Here is a 20,000-nt window from a genome sequence, read left to right on the forward strand (position 1 = left end):
GGCCATTCCGGGCTTTAAGTGTTTGTGATTGCTTCCCCCCCCCCCCCCCCCCCCTTTTCCCCTGCATAGTCCCAAACCCCCCTGTACACCCGACGAACGAACCCGCACCTATACAAGCCCCCCACCACCACACCACACCCCCCTCCTGACCAGCATATATTAGTGAGCAGTATAAGGGACCAGACATTCACACGAGCGTGCGTGCGCGTGCTCCGAACCGCTTAATGACACGTTTGTTTTACATACCTGTGCAATTTTCTTTTTTCCATTTTGTGTGCCTATATCCTCACACACACACACACACGCACACACACGCACACACACACACACACGCATGCGCACACACACACACACACACACACACACACACACACACACGCGCGCATGTGCACACACGCACACACACACACACACACACACACACACACACACACACACACACACACACAGGTATATACGCTTTCAGACAACGCATACTATACTGTGAATATTGCCCCTGACAAGAAAGTAGTTTATGTCTCATACAATCCCCCCATCATCAGATGTTTAACGGAAATATAATCTTAAGGATATGCGTATAATAATATACATTATAGTTAGGGACTCACAGTTGCTAGGTGCCATATTTTAAAAACTTTATGTTAAATTCGATAATCTTGTTTTTTTTTTCCTACTGGGAGAATGTGGCTTATAGCTTAGTTCTTATACAGGAAACACACACACAGCGGCGGACAGATGGACAGAAGGATAACAGAGAGATAGATAGATATCGGTCCTATTGTTCTATCATTGCCGCCACACTTTGATTGGCTCATTAGACACACCTGCTACACACACTCTCCCGGTTGATCAATCAAGCACACCTGTTGTCAGTCACTCGTGCTGTGCACTTATCCTGCCCAGTTGTCTGGAGCAGCAGCCGCGCAGCGGTTAGCCTCCGCCGCGGCGACATCGCTCAATTACACAGCCTGTCCCTCTTTCTATATCCCATTCTGACCTGAGATCAGATTCTAAAAAAATGTCTTCTACATCCTGACAGTTTTCCATTCTGACCTGAGATCAGGTTCTAAAAAAATGTCTTCTATGTCAGTCGCTCTTCGATTAAAAAAAAAATAGCAGACCTACAAGCTCGTAGCGCGCCACTCGGTGGCGCGCTACGAGCTTGTAGATCTGCTATTTTTCAATAGCTAAAGCATAACAAAGGGGTTCCCGCCCAAAATGGGATATACCATTGTGCTCCATTGTACCCCACGCAGGTCCACCCGGGGATTTACCTCGAAGAACTGATACTCTTACTGGAAATAAATATAGCGTGTTATTATGTTATTAGTTAATATCAGGTGGGTATGGAGCGTCGCAGTCCCGTCCCCTTTCATGACGACGCCAGGCCCAGGAAATAGTTCCCAATAGAATTTGTTTTGCCATAGACATTTCGAAACGTATTTATTTAAAGACCTTTTAATTAAGCGTGACAAAACAAAACAAAACAAACACAATATGTTGGACCAAACAAAAAATTACAAATAACTGCAGCGGCCAATGAGGCATCTATTTTTTTTTATATATTTCTATGGGTATGCATGTGACATCATCATCAACCAGGAAGTTATGCAGGAACGCCTATACCGAGGCAAAAAACTAATTGCTGGCCTTGACAACCCCATACATCCACACACAGAAACGTTGTATTTGATTGCATTAAACGACGATTAAACAACATTAAAAAGTCACTTTTTGTCACTCATTTTGCCACTCGATTTGCAACGCGATTTTCCATTCACTTTATGCATGCGCAAATATATACCCTCTGTAAGTTATGGCTGCCATTTCTATCTAATGCAGATCTGTAGTTTAAAACCAAACTCCCTCCCTTAACTTAAGTCAAGATTCGTATGGTCTCTTGTTGGATTCACACACATACAGTAAAGAGAGTTCAAAATGTGCTTGTATTTGGACAGATGCTAGGTTTGATGTTTACCTCGTTACTTTGTAGAACTTCATTGGTTTATTTTTTTTCTATTTAAATGATAATTTGTGACCGAGTACAGTGTTTTGAGACAGTTTTTTTTTTTTTTTTTTTTTACATATTATGAAACTGCATAATGTAAGCTTTCATATGATGTATTGCTCATTGAAATTGGGGGGGGGGGGGGGATGTAATTTGTTGACCGTGTCACTTTGTTATTTTTTCATGTCATGTTTATGAATTGAATACAGTACCTAGTCTTCCATCACAAATCAATCAGCCAGGCAACAAGTAAATCAGATTTAAAAAAATAAGTTAAAGACATATCTCATGTCACTTCATGCTTTTGATGATGGTCATTGAACACTGTATAAAATCTTTCATATACTGTAACGGTAGGCTACTCAAACTGAAATTGTATTCATGGTTTGCGATGTTATATTTATTAATCACTTGTTTTATATTTAGTTGTATTTTATTTTTGTAAAATGTATTTAATATGATGTAATTGTAATGTATTTTATGTGTGGACCCCAGGAAGAGTATAGCTGCTACTAAGGTAGTATAGCTAATGGGGATCCAAATAAACAAATAAACCAAAAAAAAAGTCCCCAATGGAAACAAGGCTGCAAGGACTTTTTTGGTGTCACGCTGTTAGACCAAGTATATGTTTGACTGTACTCATTTCTGTCTAATAAAGCATTCAATCAATCAAACTACGGTTCATGTCATAATATCATCATCTCGCAGCTCAAGCAGTTTGTAAGTCCCTGTACACATAAGTTGATCTGCTAAATTGTCCTAAATTGTAAATTGTAGATAGAGTGGATAAGAAACGAGAAAAAAAAAAGAAAAAAAAAGATGACGCAAGCAGATTAAAATCCTTTGCTGCTGCTGTCAGAAAATATATGCTGTGTTTTTTATTTATTTTTTCCTACCAGTGCTCCGTTAGTGTATGTATACTATTCTGTCAACTACGTCGAGTGTCAGTCGTACAGTGTACATGCACAAACTTCATCTGCATTTCATGCCAGCACCACCAACACACTGCTGTCATGTTCGGGGTAAGAGACGTGTGTATGTGTGTGTGTGTGTGTGTGTGTGTGTGTGTGTGTGTGTGTGTGTGTGTGTGCGCGTGTGTGCGTGCGTGCGTGCGTGCGAGAGCGTGTGCGAGGTGTGAGTGTTAACCCATTTCGACCTGACACTAGATTCTACAAATGTTTCCATATCAGTTGTTTTCAAACTATTTCATGTCAAGGACCCCAAAAATTATTAATTGGCCGCCAACCCCCGCATCTGAAAATATGTCGTTCCAGGGACCCTCTCAGTAGCAAAGATTTGAGTTAAAAACGTTCGCTCTGAAAGAATATATTATTCACACCACATTCGTGCCACATGTTCACGATTTTTCAAAAATAGCAGACCTACAAGGCGAGTGGCGTGCTATGTGACTAGTCTCTCAAGACAGACTGGAACAACAGGGGGGGGCGCTGTTTTCCCGAATATTTGACGATGGGATTCTCAGATTGCTATGAGACAAAAGCTAAATTATAACACCAAAAGTGGTTCCTGCCCAAAATGGGTTAAAGACAAAGGGAAGGAGAAGTTGCAGGCCGGGAAAACAAGTGAGAAAACAAGCAAAGACAGTGAAGAGAAAAGAGAAGAAGAGACAGAGAGAGAGAGAGGAGAGATGTTACAGATAGAGAGATAGAGAGCGCCGATCCTAGCATGTAGCATGGCAGCATGCTTCACTGGAGCATATCCACACTGGGTCAATTAAAGCTAAGGGAAGCCTTATCTTCTAACCTGTCTGCCCGCTGCTCATTTCCATGTGTGGGGAAAACCCGCACGTACGTACGCACGCACTACAGTAAATACACCTGAAAACATTCCCACAATGTTCTTTTTTTATCCTCTATTTACTTGCCAATCCCACCCGCCTCTTTTCACGAAAACGCTAAAGGGATAGTTCACCACCAAAAATCGATTTGCTCACCCCATGAAGAATTGAATTCATGGATATATATATATATATATATTTTGTCACATTCCCAAGCCAATCACATTAGATGACCAGCAGTAGTATATCCTATATGGAGACACGTATTGCGACACATTGCGTGAGCTTATAGATCTGCTATTCTCACTATATCCGTGGGTGAAATTTCAGCGCATCAACACAGGAAAGTTTGATCTTTTTAGGTCATAAAACATTCATATAATCATCAACAAGCTGTCACAATTTAGCGTTCTCATTTCTCATTAGGTTAACACTACAATGTCCGTTAAAAAATATCAGTTTGAATTCTAACACCAATGCAGGTTGGCTTTCGCCGTTTGTATCTCGATACATAATGAGGTGCAAGGGTATATCATCTCTTAACCCATTCTGACCTGAGATCAGATTCATACGAGGTTTCCACTGGACACACACTGGTCTGATTAACCCATTCTGACCTGAGATCAGATTAAAAAAATGTCAGTCGTTCTTCCGATTTTTCAAAAATAGCAGACCTACAAGCTCGTAGCGCGCCACTCGGTGCACATGAGCTTGTAGATCTGCTATTTTTCAATAGCTAAAGCATAACATGATACTAACACCAAAATGGGTTCCCGTTCAGAATGGGTTAAGGTCTCTCGGACAGCTGATCTCCGTGCGCATTTGAGATACAATAACACATTAACCCATTTATGCCTGACGTCGAAATAAAATAAAAAAGTCTTCAAAATCCCGACAGTTTTCAGAAAAACGTGGTGTGGTGCTCAGTATTTCACGTCAAGGACCCCAAAAATTATATGTAATATGCCTCCGTCGACCCCTACATCTGAAAATATGTTGTTCCATGCAGGGACCTCCCCAACAGAAGCAAAGATTTGAGTTAAAATGTTCACTCTGTAATAATATATATTAAAAAAGATTTGAGGCACATTTTCACGACTTTTGAAAAATGGCAGAAGTTCATAGCGCGGCATGCACTCGCTATTTTTTAATAGCTACAGTATAACATAATAAAAACACCAAAAGGGTGTTAGCATTATATTGTGCTTTAGCTATTGAAAAATAGCAGATCTACAAACCATAGCGCGCCACCGAGTGGCGTGCTACGAGCTTGTAGGTCTGCTATTTTTTTAAACTGTCAGGATTTAGAAGACATTTTTAGAATCTGATCTCAGGTCAAAATGCGTTAAAGAACCACCATTCTGCTGTGCGTTAGAATCTGGTCTCAGGTCAGAATGGGTTAAAGTGAGCATCAGACAGCTCAGCGAGAGACATGGACGTGAAGGTTCCTTATAGCCGTGTCTATGTGTGTATAAGGCGCTGGACCGGTGATGTATCATCCGTCCCAACGCTATAGCAGTCTGAGTGCAGCTCAAAGGGTTTTAACCCATTCTGACCTGAGATCAGATTAATACGAGGTTTCCACTGGACACACACTGGTCTGATGAACCCATTCTGACCTGAGATTAGATTTAAAAAAATGTCAGTCGTTCTTCGATTTTTCAAAAAATAGCAGACCTACAAGCTCGTAGCGCGCCACTCGGTGGCGCGCTATGAGCTTGTAGATCTGCTATTTTTCAATAGCTAAAGCATAACATGATGCTAACACTGAAATGGGTTCCCGTTCAGAATGGGTTAAGAGGCCCAGCCTCTGTATCTTAATGCATCATAGTTGAGCATTTTAACAGGGTTATACGGCGGTGCTTTACTGAGCCAGTAAACAGGAAGAGACAGCGGCTGATGGCCCGCTAATGACAACAGAGATGGCTGCTCGCGTTAAAGCATGGGGCCATGTCAAAGAGAGGACACATATCACCTTCCTCACCATGATCTCTCTCTCTCTCTCTCTCTCTCTCTCTCTCTTCCTCTCTCTCTCTCTCTCTCATCCCTAATAATAATAACAATATCTGGTCGGACCAAACTCTGAGTAAAGGACATGATAAACTCTCAGTGGTATAGAGTATCTGCCCACAGTTATGCACAGATACAGATGTGGGGAGTAATCCATTGGCATATAACGACCAAATTGGGGGAGAAAAAGGGGTTAAAAAAAAAGTACCGTGCAGGGGTCCCCGCAGCATCCAGACCCCCCAGGAACGCGCCCAGGGGGCTCGCTTTGGTTCCGGCAAGCCTTCCGGCGTCCGAAACGGTCGATAAATGACAGTTATTATACCGTGTGGGGACAGGGACAGACGGGGACACACGCATAGCTGCGTAATGGAGTGGAGGCACCGCTAAGAAAAGCAACAAAAATTATACACAATACAGTAGAGGACTTGCATTTTCAGAATACGTCTAATAATCTAATTAAAAAACAATGAATGTGTCCTGGCCGTATCGTATGACCGTGTCCCACACGGACAATAACAGATCTGCAAGCGTATACAAATTGCACATCGGCTACTTTTGGCGTCACACATCTGTGTCACACCATGAGTCAGATGCGACAGATTCCCCGTTCACTTAAAAAGGGGTATAGTCCAGTCGTGTTCCCATGATGCATTGTGGCACACTTATATAGGCACTAAACTATACGTTTATCGCACGCCAGCAATAGGACCGAAGTGCCGTGCGTTGACCCCACTGAGGGCGGCCATTTTGACCCCACAGAGGGCAGCCATTTTGACCCCACAGAGAGCAGCCATTTTGATGCATCGGCTTGTCTTTCAGATATGTTGACTACGATGCATGTGACGCGTGACTGACCGACCGGTGTTTCAGAATGTATAGAGCCTAGGTGATGAATATTGGGCCAAAGGGTTAAGCTAATTGATACATATTTGTGGAAGCATGCTGGCAGAAGGAATGCTTTATGGTTGCGCAAATGCACGGGGCGCCACAGAGCTTTACACATGTTGTAAAACAGTTATGGAGAATTAGCTCTCTCTCTTTCTCTCTCTCTCTCTCTGGGCAAATCTGGGCACTAATCTGTATGTGGGCGGGCGGGCAGGCTGGCTGAACGGAGATCACCCAAGAGAAGAACCCTATAGCATCTCAATTTTGTCATATAACAGGCAAAGACTATGCAAAAACATTCTAGTTTACAGCGTGTTGCGCAATTGGCTATTTTCATATACCTCCAAACAGAAAAGTCCTATCTGATTGCATTAGACGACGTTAACCCATTCTGAACGGGAACCCATTTTGGTGTTAGCATCGTGTCGTGCTTTAGCTATTGAAAAATAGCAGATCTACAAGCTCATAGCGCGCCACCGAGTGGCGCGCTACGAGCTTGTAGGTCTGCTATTTTTTTGAAAAATCGAAGAACGACTGACATTTTTAGAATCTGATCTCAGGTCAGAATGGGTTTAATCAGACCAGTGTGTGTCCAGTGGAAACCTCGTATGAATCTGATCTCAGGTCAGAATGGGTTAAGCAACGTTAAACTCACTTTTCCGCTCACTTTGCCACTCAACTTCCCATTCACTCTATGCATGCATACCCTCTATAGAGGGGGAACGAGTACAGACCCCTGAGGGACCCCGGTCAACAAGTCTAAGTGGTTAAAAATAGTATGGCATACATTACACACAGATCCCATATGGGGTAAACTTACTGCAAGTCACACACGCACGCACGCACGCACGCACGTTGTTCCCTTAACCCACCTTCCCTCTTTGTCTGTGTATACGTGCGGTCTATTTTAGTTCAAGTATTAATTGCTGCTAATGAATATTGTTCCATTTAAAAGATCGCTCATATATCAGCAGTATGTGCATCACTGTGATGCATTATGTTTGAGACCATTAAGAAACTGTGTGTGTGTGTGTGTGTGTGTGTGTGTGTGTGTGTGTGTGTGTGTGTGTGTGTGTGTGTGTGTGCGTGCTCGCTCTCCTGTCGCCATTGCCTTAAGCTTTGCTTCCTCCATGTAATAATGACAATAACAAAGCCTCACTGCAGAGTAGCTGGGAGGACAAAATACTCTGTGTGTGCGTGTGTGTGTGTGTGTGTGTGTGTGTGTGTGTGTGTGTGTGTGTGGAGGGGTGGCTGGGTGGAAGCATGGGGGAGTTAGATAGAATAGATGAAGGACTTGGAGAAGCAATTACTGTGGCAACATTAAAATGTGTGTGTGTGTGTGTGTGTGTGTGTGTGTGTGCGTGTGTGTGTGTGTGTGCGTGCGTGTTAGCATGAGTTTTTGAAGTTGTGATGGGTGTCAGTCTAATTCGAGGGGACGGCAAGGCTCGGAGCAGAATCCGATGCAGACGTGACCACTCACTCTATAGTGAACTCGATTAACACCAAGCCTGCTAATTAGAACAGAGCACTGTAGGAAAACACAACTATTATAGCACTGAATGGGACAGACGGGTGGATACGGCGGGACAGACAGACAGGCAGACAGACAGACAGACAGACAGACAGACAGACAGACAGACAGACAGACAGACAGACAGACAGACAGACAGACAGACAGACAGACAGGTCAATGGGCAATGTAGTATGAGGAAACACAATATGACAACTTCATGTGTGTTTTCTTTTTGCTGATGCCGAGACAATCAAATGCAGCTATTTGGGAAAATGAACGGGGAAAAGGAAACGGTGGTAAAAGCCGGTATTACACTATATACTAATTAGACGCCACCGGATTTCTCCTCCCGTCCACTTGCATTAAGTTGCTCAAAAGCGCATGAGGGCGATTTCATTCCTCCTTCGCGGTAGGAACAGAGTGCATTCTGGGATGGATTGGGCCCCAAACACATGAACGCGCTGTGCCGTTGACTATCATTGCGCCGTTTGCTCGCGTTCACGCATGTAACATATAGTGTTCACGTGTCATTGCCCCGATAACATGAACGTTGCGCAATGTCGACTTGTCGAGCTGCAATACCGAATTTAGCCACTATGTATTTTTCGCCCCCAGGGTTTCCTCCCCGGTGACGTCTCTATTAATATATACTCTAAAGCAGGGGTAACCAACCAGGGGGTTCGCGAGCTACCAGTCGATCGCGGGAACGTTTCCAGTCGATCGCGAAGTGTCAGACCCATTGGAATAATGTCAGTGCCGCTCGTCACATGCAAATTAATTTTGAGCAGAGCGCTGTGACTCTGAGTTTGAGAATAGACCCCATCGTCCAAGGTTGTGTGTGCGTGTGTGGTGGGGGGGTGGTATCTTAGCAACACTGAATGATCTGTCCTATTGGTCGTGTGCTCGTATCATGAGCCAATGGCTGCAGCTCTGAGCTTCCCAGACCCAGGTTCACATCTCAACAGGTCAGCCACAGGGCTGCTACCATATTAGCAGCTGTGAGCGCTCTTCTCTTCTCGTGAAGAAAGCAGGACAGATTGTCAAATAAATCCCGCCGTCATTCATACTGTATGTATTCTCCGACCTCCGACTTCGTTGTTATAATATTTTTTATTATTGGGATTTGATCATTGATGCAAATTCTAAACATATGGATGCAGCTGCAGAAGTTGTGTTGCTTAAAGGAATGCATAGTTGCGTTCTCCTCAACTGCTGCGCAGCAACAACAAAAATATAAAAATGAGAAAAATATACTGAATATACCAGTCTGCAATGCAAACTAATAGGCGAGTGCACTCCAGGGCATATGCAAAGGGAAAGAATGACTTCTGTCCGTGCAATAATCAATGCTACAGTTTGAATTCTGTACACATGCACACATAGAGCAAAAAATATGATAAATATGAAATATGAAAACTTGTTGAAGTACAACGCATGAGTCAAGTAGCTGCTTTTGTATCAAACCCTTTCCTCTTTACTGAGCCTACTGTCATTGAACTGCTGTCTGATAAAATGCAGGATGTGTTGTGTTTGCATTAACTTCAGATATTTAAATGGAGATTATTGGATTAGTAAGTGACTGTCACCTGCAGGTCAGAGCTAAAGAGAAGGAATTTTGGTCTCTTGTGAGCAGAGAAGAATCCCCTGATTGTGTCGTGTGCACTGAAGCTGCATGCCTACTTTGGTTCCACGTACTTATGTGAAATGGCCTTTTCACAAATGAAAATAATAAAATCCAAGTTTAGAACTCGTATGACTGACTCACATCTTAATGACACCCTCAGACTGGCAATCACTAAATATGAACCAGATTTCAAAACGCTTGCAGATAAAGTTCAGTCACAGCAGTCTCATTAAAGGTGGGCTGACCCTGAGAGTATGTCACCATATCTGTGCAAATATACGGTCATGTTATGCCTATGTCATTTGAACATCTGCCAATGTGAATATTCATTGAAATGAGAAACAAAATATTTCTAATACTAATTATTTCTAATTTGTCTTAATATTATTTGACATTGATAATATAACTTACTATAAGTATTTATTCTAATTTAAGCTTTAGTCTTTGTGGATGTGTGCACATGCATTGAGCCTGTCAGAAATAGCAAAAAAACAAGTGTTTTTTCTAACACGTGTTAGTGGTAGATCTTGGCTTACAATTGGGAATAAAATGGGCTCTTGGGCTTGAAAAGGTTGGTTACCACTGCTCTAAAGGTATTCCACGTTATGCAACGGAGCCTATTAGGAGCACAGCTGGATGACGTGGTTGAAGGGAGGCCGGCCTGGACAGCCATAGCAGTGTTGTGTTTTTGACAGCGAATTTAGTCAAACTAAATGTATTTCGGCGGGCCTTGATGCCGTCGTAATGACCGTTTTTTTTTCACTTGCTGAAAATAGCCGATCTACAAGCTTACGCTGTAGATCGGCTATTTGCAGCAGCAACTAATTGTAAAATGACTGGATCTCTTGTCAAACTATATAGTCCCTTCCTAACATTTTTGGCCTAGTTTTTATTTGTTGACGAAATTGTCAATATATTTAGTCTTATAGTTTTAGTCGTCATAGCTTCGTTTTCGTTTGGTTTTTATTCGGTTTCCGCCAGTGGAAAAAGGTAGTCGACGTCATAGTATTAGTCGAGGAAAACAACACTGCAGCCATGTTGATGATGATGTTAATGAGTACCAGGGCAGAGCCGTCTACTCAACTATGAGTAAATATGAAATGAATGCTTAAACATATGTAGCTACAGTAGGTGTAATCTTAGAGACCACAGAAGTGAGCCTTTCAAGCCTGTTTTCTCAACTCGCTGTTTCTCTGCAAGACATTATACTCTATAAGCCATATCTCCACAACCGGTCGGTCAAACTGAACAACCAACATGTCAATTTGAAGCTATGAAAAAAAAACGAAAATTCAAAAAAAATCCAATGGCAGTCCCTCAGTCAAATTTAGTCACGTATAATTACAGTGGAAGAGAGAGGCAGAGAGTGCGTGTGTGTGTGTGTATGCATGCGTGTGTGTGCGTGTGTGCGTCTGTGTGTGTGTGTGTGTGTGTGTGTCTGTGTGTCTGTGTGTGTGTGCGCTAAGGACCTAAGTTCATATGTTTCATTATCTGCCAAAATGTATAAGCACTCACGTGTTTCAACTGCCATGTTCATGCACAATAATGAAAATGATTGCAGCTAATACACCAGATAGTTATCGTTGTTGATGAGGACAGTAGAGAAGTGACCATTTTGGAAGTGGCATCATGTACATTTGACCACAGTCTGGAAGAGGCATTCCTTACCAAGGTTGCTTAAGTACCAGCGTCTTCTTAAGGATGCTATTATACAGCTTGGCTACAGATGTAAACGACTTGCGTTCATATTTGGAAGCCTCTGTAATGTCCATAAATCAGTGGTGAGGGGCCTACAGATTGCAGGCATGCCCAATAAGAGCCGAGAGCTGATCAGGCATCGGCAAAATTCTGTTCAGTGTCTGCAAATAATTGACAGTCGACCATATATGGAGAAGGCGTTGCTTTCTGTACCTGAAGCACTTGTTGTAGACTTTTCTTTTTCAAGTTAGCGCATCCACTATTGTTTGTGTTCAAGAAATTCCTTGTAAAATGTGAATGCAAATAAAGATGTTAAATGTGCGTGTGTGTGTGTGTGTGTGTGTGTGTGTGTGTGTGTGTGTGTGTGTGCGTGTGTGTGTGTGTGTGTGTGTGTCTGTCTGTGTGCGTGTGTGCATGTGTCTGTCTGTGTGCGTGTGTGCATGCGTGTGTGTGTGTGTGTGTGTGTGTGTGTGTGTGAGATCTGATGCGCTGTGACTGACAGCGGTGTGACAGGCTTGTGCTGGAGACCATCATCATTATCTTCATCATCATCTTCATCAAAAGCATCAGCAACAGCATTACCAGGGGGAGGGTGTGTGTGTGTGTGTGTGTGTGTATTTTGGGACAGGCGGGGTTAGGCAAGTGGCAAGTAGGAAGCTGTCACTCTGAAGCACCCATCAAAAGTACACGCACGCACGCACGCACACACACACACACACACACACACACACACACACACACACACACACACACACACACACACACACACACACACACACACACACACACACACACACACACACACACACACACACACACACACACACACGCACGCACGCATTCCAAAGAGAGATATATGGAGACTCTATGGAGACTCTTATATAAGCGGCAAACTGTTTATTATTATTATTATTATTAGGTATTACGTGATTAAATATAAATTATACTTTTGAATATTTCACAATGTTAGGGTCCCCAGCTGTTCAGTATTTGGAAGACAGCGCAATGGAAAATAGTCTGGAAAATACATTTCCTCCTGTGAATTTGCACTGTACAAATTATGATTTATTATTATTTGTCATAGCAGTATTTATAATTGTTACAACATATTGTTTATAATTGTTACAATGGACAATAATAAGCACAAATATATGCCGGAGACAAAAATAGACAAAAGATGAAGAAAATAATGTAAAAAAATTGGCAAAAAATAGCGTGAAAAACATTTCAGGACAATCTCACTCTCAATCAAAGTTGAAGTTTTAGATTTAAAAAAAAAATCTTTATTTATTGACACAATGTATTTCTGTTTGGGTGTTTGGGAAGATTTTCACACCATGGTTCAGCACACGCACACACACGCACACACACACACACACACACACACACACACACACACACACACACACACACACACACACACACACACACACACACACACACACACACACACACACACACACACACACACACACACACACAGCCGACAGATGCATCTCATTTTGCACCAAAATGGCCCCTCCCCCTGCATTGAGCCCCGGGACAACCCCCCCCCCTCCCTCTCATATTTGTCCTCCTCCTTCCTGAGGCTGTTGGTTCCTCCTGTCACTTCTCTCCTCCTCGTCACTATACGCTTTACCTCTTTCTCTCTCTCTGCCTCTCACTCCTCGTTTCCGGGCAATTGGCTTGGATGGGGGGGGGGGGTTTGGGTGGGGCTGCTGGGAACTTTGTGTGTGTGCGTGTGTGTGTGTGTGTGTGCGTGTGTGTGCGTGCGTGCGTGCTGGGAAGTGAGCTAATAAAGGATGGTGATCCATGAAAGGCCTTGAGCAAAGACACAGTCAATTACCTAATGCCTGGACCGCACCGCAGGGCGCGCACACACACACACACACACACACACACACGCACACGCGCGCATGCACATCAACACATACCAGCTCACACATGGGCGGACAACCCCCCTCCACACGCACGCACGCACACACACACACACACACCTCATTTACGTATACATAGAGGGTGGGCATCGGTGGGCTTGACTGGGAATTGTTGTGAGCGTGTGTGTGTGTGTGTGTGTGAGTGCGTGGGTGGGTGTGTGGGTGGGTGTGCATATGCGTGTGATGGAGAACGGCGATTTATTAAATTGCTGTCACTTTTGACAAATTTGTACGTCTGAAGTTGGAGGGTTTCTGCTGCCCTCTCTAGAGGAGAGAGCAACAATGAATTCATTTAGGTATCTAGTGTGTGTGTGTGTGTGTGTGTGTGTGTGTGTGTGTGTGTGTGTGTGCGCGTGCGCCCACCTCCTTCTCCTTAAGCCAGGAGGTTGTCTGGTGGTCTAATGGTCGGACGGGGGAGGCACTGTGGAGCTGTTTTTCGTACCTCCTGTTCCTCCGATGGGCCTTGGAGAACGGCAGGAACCTGGAGAGAATCAGAGGTCAAAGGTCATGCGCTAGCTGGATATCAAATTTAATTCAGGCCTGCTGACGTCAACATTTTAGAAAATGTCCGATAAATCCTGACGATTGTCTGGAAAAACCTCATGTTTCTATATCAGTGGTTTTCGATATTTCATGTCAAGGACCCCGAAAAATATATGCATTCGGCCGCCAACCCCCATCTGAAAATATGTTGTTCCAGGCAACATTCCCTCCCAGAAGCAAAGATTTGAGTTAAAAATGTTCACTCTGAAAGAATATATATTCAAAGAGGGTCTCAGCCATTGTAAAATACCAGGTATAAAGCTGGGGCCTCGAGTGGCTTATTGCTTTTCTAAAACGGTTAAAAACATATAGCAATATTAACCTCATAAAACTATTAAATTCACAAAAGTAGCTACGCTTTGCAACACCAAGAGCGAGCCAGCACTTCCTTGTTTTGCTCGGCAAGTAGACTATATGTGACGGGAGAATATAGCGCTTGATGTCTTTATACGGAGCTGCCTGGAGCCACACATTCACAGTCATACAGTATGAGTGCGGGCGGTGCTTACACGCCCGCACGGCCAGCGTGTTTAAGGCAATCAAGCGCTCCCCTTCCCCAGTTCAGCTACAAGGCTGCAGGATGATACAAAGTGATTGAAGGTGTGGATTATCGGTCACGTGACGGTAACCAGCCAATCAAAATCAAGTATTATTTGGGACTAACCGTTTTAGAACTGCTATTTTTCAACAGCTAAAGCATAAAGCTTAAAACACCAAAAGGGGTCCCCGCCTAAAATGGGTTAATATCACTTGGTGTGTATCATGTGACACATAGTCGTAGCAATTCAGGAGGATTCCAGGACTCATTTCTGAAAACAAGGGCCGGTGAGAGATAGATGGGATTTGGAGAATCTGGCATCATTCACTCCAAATCCAAACTTAATTATTTTTGTGCCACGTCTGTACACAGACCCTGCCGCTAGGGGGCGTTATTTGCTAGGTCCGTCCGTATATACCAGGGGTGTAACGATCATAATAACTGCATCGAAAAATCTATTTTAATTTCAAGAATCGAAGTATCTAAATGAAAACAGCAACATTGACTTTGTATCGTATCGTTTTGCAATGCAAATAATTGCTATCGAATCTTTTTGCTATGAAATAAAGAAAAAAAAGCGGGTTTAATTACATTAATGACTGTGTTTTCCAGAGAATCACTGTGTTTACATATGTATATATCCAAATTAATAAATTTTCACTTAAAAAACAGCACTATCCACATGTTTCACACAGATTTAATTTATTTGCTAAATAGTTACCGTATCGATTTCAAATCAAGAGTCGCCATAATGAACCATCATGGCGGGCAAACTCCTTCTCGTATGGTGGCACTGGGAACTTAATTTATGCTAACAGCTAGCTGGCAGAGAAATAATTAATTTCGGACAAGAACTGCCACTTTACAGGAAAGCTAAAAGACTACACCGGATGTTAAATATTTAGAATTGCAAGTGCTTACCTATTATTCAGCTAAAACTGAAATCTGTGCGAATGTGAGAATAATACAAGTCATACAAGTCAGTTTTAGTTTTCCAACAACTGGGTGCCACATGTGATGCGTGATGTTCGTGCTTTGGTCCTGCAATTTTCGGGGAGTGAGTATACAGTCCACACAACCATCACATTTTTAAAGATGCTTTTCACTGTGTGGCCCAGTGTGTGCTCCCAGAGCAAAGCGCTCTGAATTTACTTCAGTGAACACAAAATACTAAACGCTAAACATTTACAGCTGGGTCACAATCGGTGCCCAACTGAGTGTTCAATTCCAAATGTGTCTGGCAGTAACAACAAGGGTGGAAGACAATGCTGTCCTTAATTTGGCTATATACAAACGTCGCCGATGTCTACAATCGGCGACTTTTAAAGGTCGGAGATTTTGAATTATGCGCTTTTACACATTCGGTTGTCGACACGTGTGCAGAATGACGTGAGATTGAGAGAAGACGTAGAGTTTATAATTTGGTAAGGATGTGGAAGTATACACACTATAGCTGGATTTTTGGAAAAACAGGCTAAAACGACTAATCTATAGAAGCTTTCAATTCATGAAAAGTGTTCTATATCGTCACATACTAATAGTGGCACTAATTATGAACATGTCCAGACAAAACAAGAGTTTATACAAAAATGCAGAAGCTTGAACTATTATGAGTTGTACAGCACAAATTAACCCATTTTGGGTGGGAGCCCCTTTTGGTGTTAGACAGACAGACAGACAGGAAGGGACAATCATTTTCGGTGGCCTTTTGAAATGTTGCTGGGTAGATTTAGTGTGAGACAGATCAAATGGGGATTAATGACAACGTGCACGCACGCGCGTGCACACACACACACACACACACACACACACACACACACACACACACACACACAATGATCTACGAGTAGTGTTTTTAGTCAGGGTGTCGTCGTAATGAGGCTATATACAGTATGAGGTATATAGTTCTAAAAGTGAAAGTGAAACAGGCCAGAACAATCAGGGCATGGTGTGGGCGTGAACAAGGCAAGTGCATGCAAGAACATGCACACGACGCACGGACATGCGCATGCACGCACGCACGCACGCACGCACGCACACACGCTCTCCTAATTAAACCCGATACAAAACTGGTGTGGCTCTGCAATCAACCCGCTGTGTAGTCTCAAGTGGGGGATAAAAGGACTCGTCGCCTACGTGAATGTGACCGAGCGCAAAGCTACTGTCGTATAGCTAATATATCCAGCTGACAGGGAAACTAATGTATTGTACTAAATGTATACTAAAATGACCTAAACAGATTCGGAATGTTGCGATCGATTTGAGATATTTGAGGCCCTCACATCTCTAGAGTAACGTCGCGCTTTAGCTATTGAAAAACAGCAGATCTACAAGCTCATAGCGCGCCACCGAGTGGCGCGCTACGAGCTTGTAGGTCTGCTATTTTTGAAAAATCGAAGAGCGACTGACGTAGAAGACATTTTTCAGAATCTGATCTCAGGTCAGAATGGAAAACTGTCAGGATGTTAGAAGACCTTTTTTTTTAATCTGATCTCAGGTCAGAATGGGCTAATATGCCTGCGTCATAGCAGAACGTATATCGGCCCTATTACCGTATAGGGGGGCCGTTCAAGTTACGATATGATTATTATTTATTATTATTTCTTGAGGTGAGGTGAGGTGAAAGTGAGTGACAAATAAACCTCTTTTCTCAAAGCATGAGTTCAAGTCCGTTGCTCTCCCCTTGGGACCATATACTGTATGGGGACTAGGTTGGCGGAGGGTGTGTAGAGCCCAGGATCACATTATTAGATGATTGACACAGGGGTGAAAAATGGGTTACAAAATCGTGGGATAAAAGAAAATATAAAAAAAGAAACCTCTCTTCTCTATCTAAATTCTCTCTGTCTTGAATCCTTTTTGCCAGCATCATTCTTGTGAGAGCAACAAAGGGTTGTGTACTGTACAGTAGTTGTCTGTTGGTTTGTATCATTTATGTTGTTCTGTAAAAGTGGTGGGATTAATTAGGGGCTTGTTTGTTGTTGTGTGTGCGCCTCGACAGAGTGGACGGTATAGAGTTTCTGCTATCTGGTGTGTGAGTGTGTGTTGTACCGATGGTGGCATAGGGGGGTGTTGTGTGGCGGTCTCCAGGTGTGTGTGTGTGCGTGTGTGCGCGTGCGTGTGTGTGTGTGTGTTGTACTGACGGTGGCGTAGGGGGGTGTTGTGTGGCACGGTCTCCAGGTGTGTGTGTGTGTGTGTGTGTGTGTGTGTGTGTGTGTTGTACTGACGGTGGCGTAGGGGGGTGTTGTGTGGCACGGTCTCCAGGTGTGTGTGTGTGTGTGTGTGTGTTGTACTGACGGTGTCATAGGGGGGTGTTGTGTGGCGGTCTCCAGGTGTGTGTGTGTGTGTGTGTTGTACTGACGGTGTCATAGGGGGGTGTTGTGTGGCGGTCTCCAGGTGTGTGTGTGTGTGTGTGTGTGTTGTACTGACGGTGGCGTAGGGGGGTGTTGCGGCACGGTCTCCAGGTGTGTGTGTGTGTGTGTGTGTGTGTGTGTGTGTGTGTGCGCATGCGTGTGTGTGTGTTGTACTGACGGTGGCGTAGGGGGGTGTTGTGGCACGGTCTCCAGGTGTGTGTAGGGGCTCTGCAGACGGACAGACAGTTCAGGGCTTCTACATCGCTGCCCCCACACCGCCTCTGGATCCCTGAATGGACCCTGTAACACACACACACACACACACACACACACACACACACACACACACGCGCGAGCGCACACAGTGGTATCAAGATATAATCACTAAATTAATCATGTGTCCAAATTCACGTCTCACTTAAGAGTGTACCCCCCATCTCTCCCTCTCTCTCCCTCTCTGATCCCTCCTCCCACAGGTAGTGATGGCTTAGTATTAAATCCAGAGGCCAATCCCTTTCATCTCTCCTGGCACAGAGACACAGACAGAGAGGGAGAGAATCTTAGACATAATATATAAAGGCTATAGATGGCTCAAGGCAAAGTCTTGTCGACGTATAGTTCACACCGGCGGCCATCTTGCTGCGGTGCCATTCTGACCTGAGATCAGATTCTAAAAAATGTCTTCTACATGCCGACAGTTTTCCATTCTGACCTGAGATAAGATTCTAAAATAATTCTTCTATTGTCAGTCGCTCTTCGATTTTTCAAAAATAGCAGACCTACAAGCTCGTAGCGCGCCACCAAGTGGTGCGCTACGAGCTTGTAGATCTGCTATTTTTCAATAGCTAAAGCATGACGTAATGTTAACACCAAAAGGGGTTACCACCCAAAATGGGATAATGTTATTTTTTTTATATGAACGTCATGAAAGCATATGAGTATATGTGGACGTCTATGGTTATTTAAAAAGTACCATATAGACACAAAGCTGCACCGAAGAAAGATGGCCGCCACATATATAGCGACGTCACTCTTTCTTATAGTATACATATATCCTATATAGTTTCAATTGATAATTATTCTTTTGAGTATAATGTTTAGACAGATGCCAGGTCTGAGGTTTATACTCGTATACTGAGGCATTACTCGTCAGCCTGTGTTTTTCGGTTAAGAGCCTCAATTGTAAATTGTACGTGTAAAGCCCGACACACACCGGCTGCGTCCCCCGAGCGGCGCCGCGCGGCGCTCACAGCCGCCTCCATTATTTTCAATGAACCTAATGCACACCGGCTCCGTCCGCCGCGCGGAGCCGCGCCGCCCGGCGCGCCGATAGAACACAGTTCTATTTTCCAGGCGGCGCGGCGCCGCACACGGTCGCAGACGGTGTGTGGTGGGCTTCAATTGGAGAGTGAGAGAGAGAGAGAGATGGAGAGAGAGAAGGAGAGAGAGACACACACAGGCACGCACACGCACACGCATACAGAGAGAGAGAGAGAGAGAGAGAGAGAGAGAGAGAGAGAGAGAGAGAGAGAGCAACAGAACAAAAAAGCCTTTAAAGATATCAAGGTTATAGGCCCTCTGTTAACAATCAAAGAAATCACACAGAGAAGCATTGAGCAAAGCACAAGAAAGACAGAGTCCTGCATCACAGCACAGTCAAATATATGGACGATATTCTTCTCTTCATGAAGGAAGCTCAGCTCGTTCGGAATGGCATGGAGCTATCGAATCAATATCAGGGGCCTAATAATGTGATCCACAGCGAACGAGTGGTATATGAAGATTTATTCAATCACTAACTCCTTCATCTGTGTTCAAACTCACGTTTATCGCTCCTTCTCTCTCTCTCTCTCTCTCTCGTGCAATATCTCCACTTTTCCTTCTATAACGGTCCTCTGCTTGGTTGTTATTCTGTTGAGCAAGTTTCTGTGTGCGTGCGTGTGTGTGTGTGTGTGTGTGTGTGTGTGTGTGTGTGTGCACGTGTGTGTGCGTGCGTGCGTGTGTGTGAGTGTGCGTGTGGCAAAGCTAGCAAATGTATTGTGAGTCCACACATCTCAGCTGTCTCACGCCAATCTTCACATTTTGTCGTTCTG

General features: G+C 43.8%; 1 protein-coding gene across 1 annotated transcript in view; it reads right to left on the reverse strand.

Moving 5' to 3' along the window:
- spata17 (spermatogenesis associated 17) overlaps positions 1-20,000 on the reverse strand; it is a gene marked incomplete at both ends in the record, with an annotated part of 64,830 nt that overhangs the window by 3,395 nt on the left and 41,435 nt on the right. The window contains one exon of the mRNA XM_080771884.1: positions 13,837-13,954. Coding sequence (XP_080628010.1) covers positions 13,837-13,954 — 118 coding nt within the window. The remainder of the gene's footprint in view (positions 1-13,836; positions 13,955-20,000) is intronic.

This window comes from Protomyctophum bolini (genome assembly GCF_963924005.1).
Source record: "Protomyctophum bolini genome assembly, chromosome: 1".
Taxonomy (NCBI): domain Eukaryota; kingdom Metazoa; phylum Chordata; class Actinopteri; order Myctophiformes; family Myctophidae; genus Protomyctophum; species Protomyctophum bolini.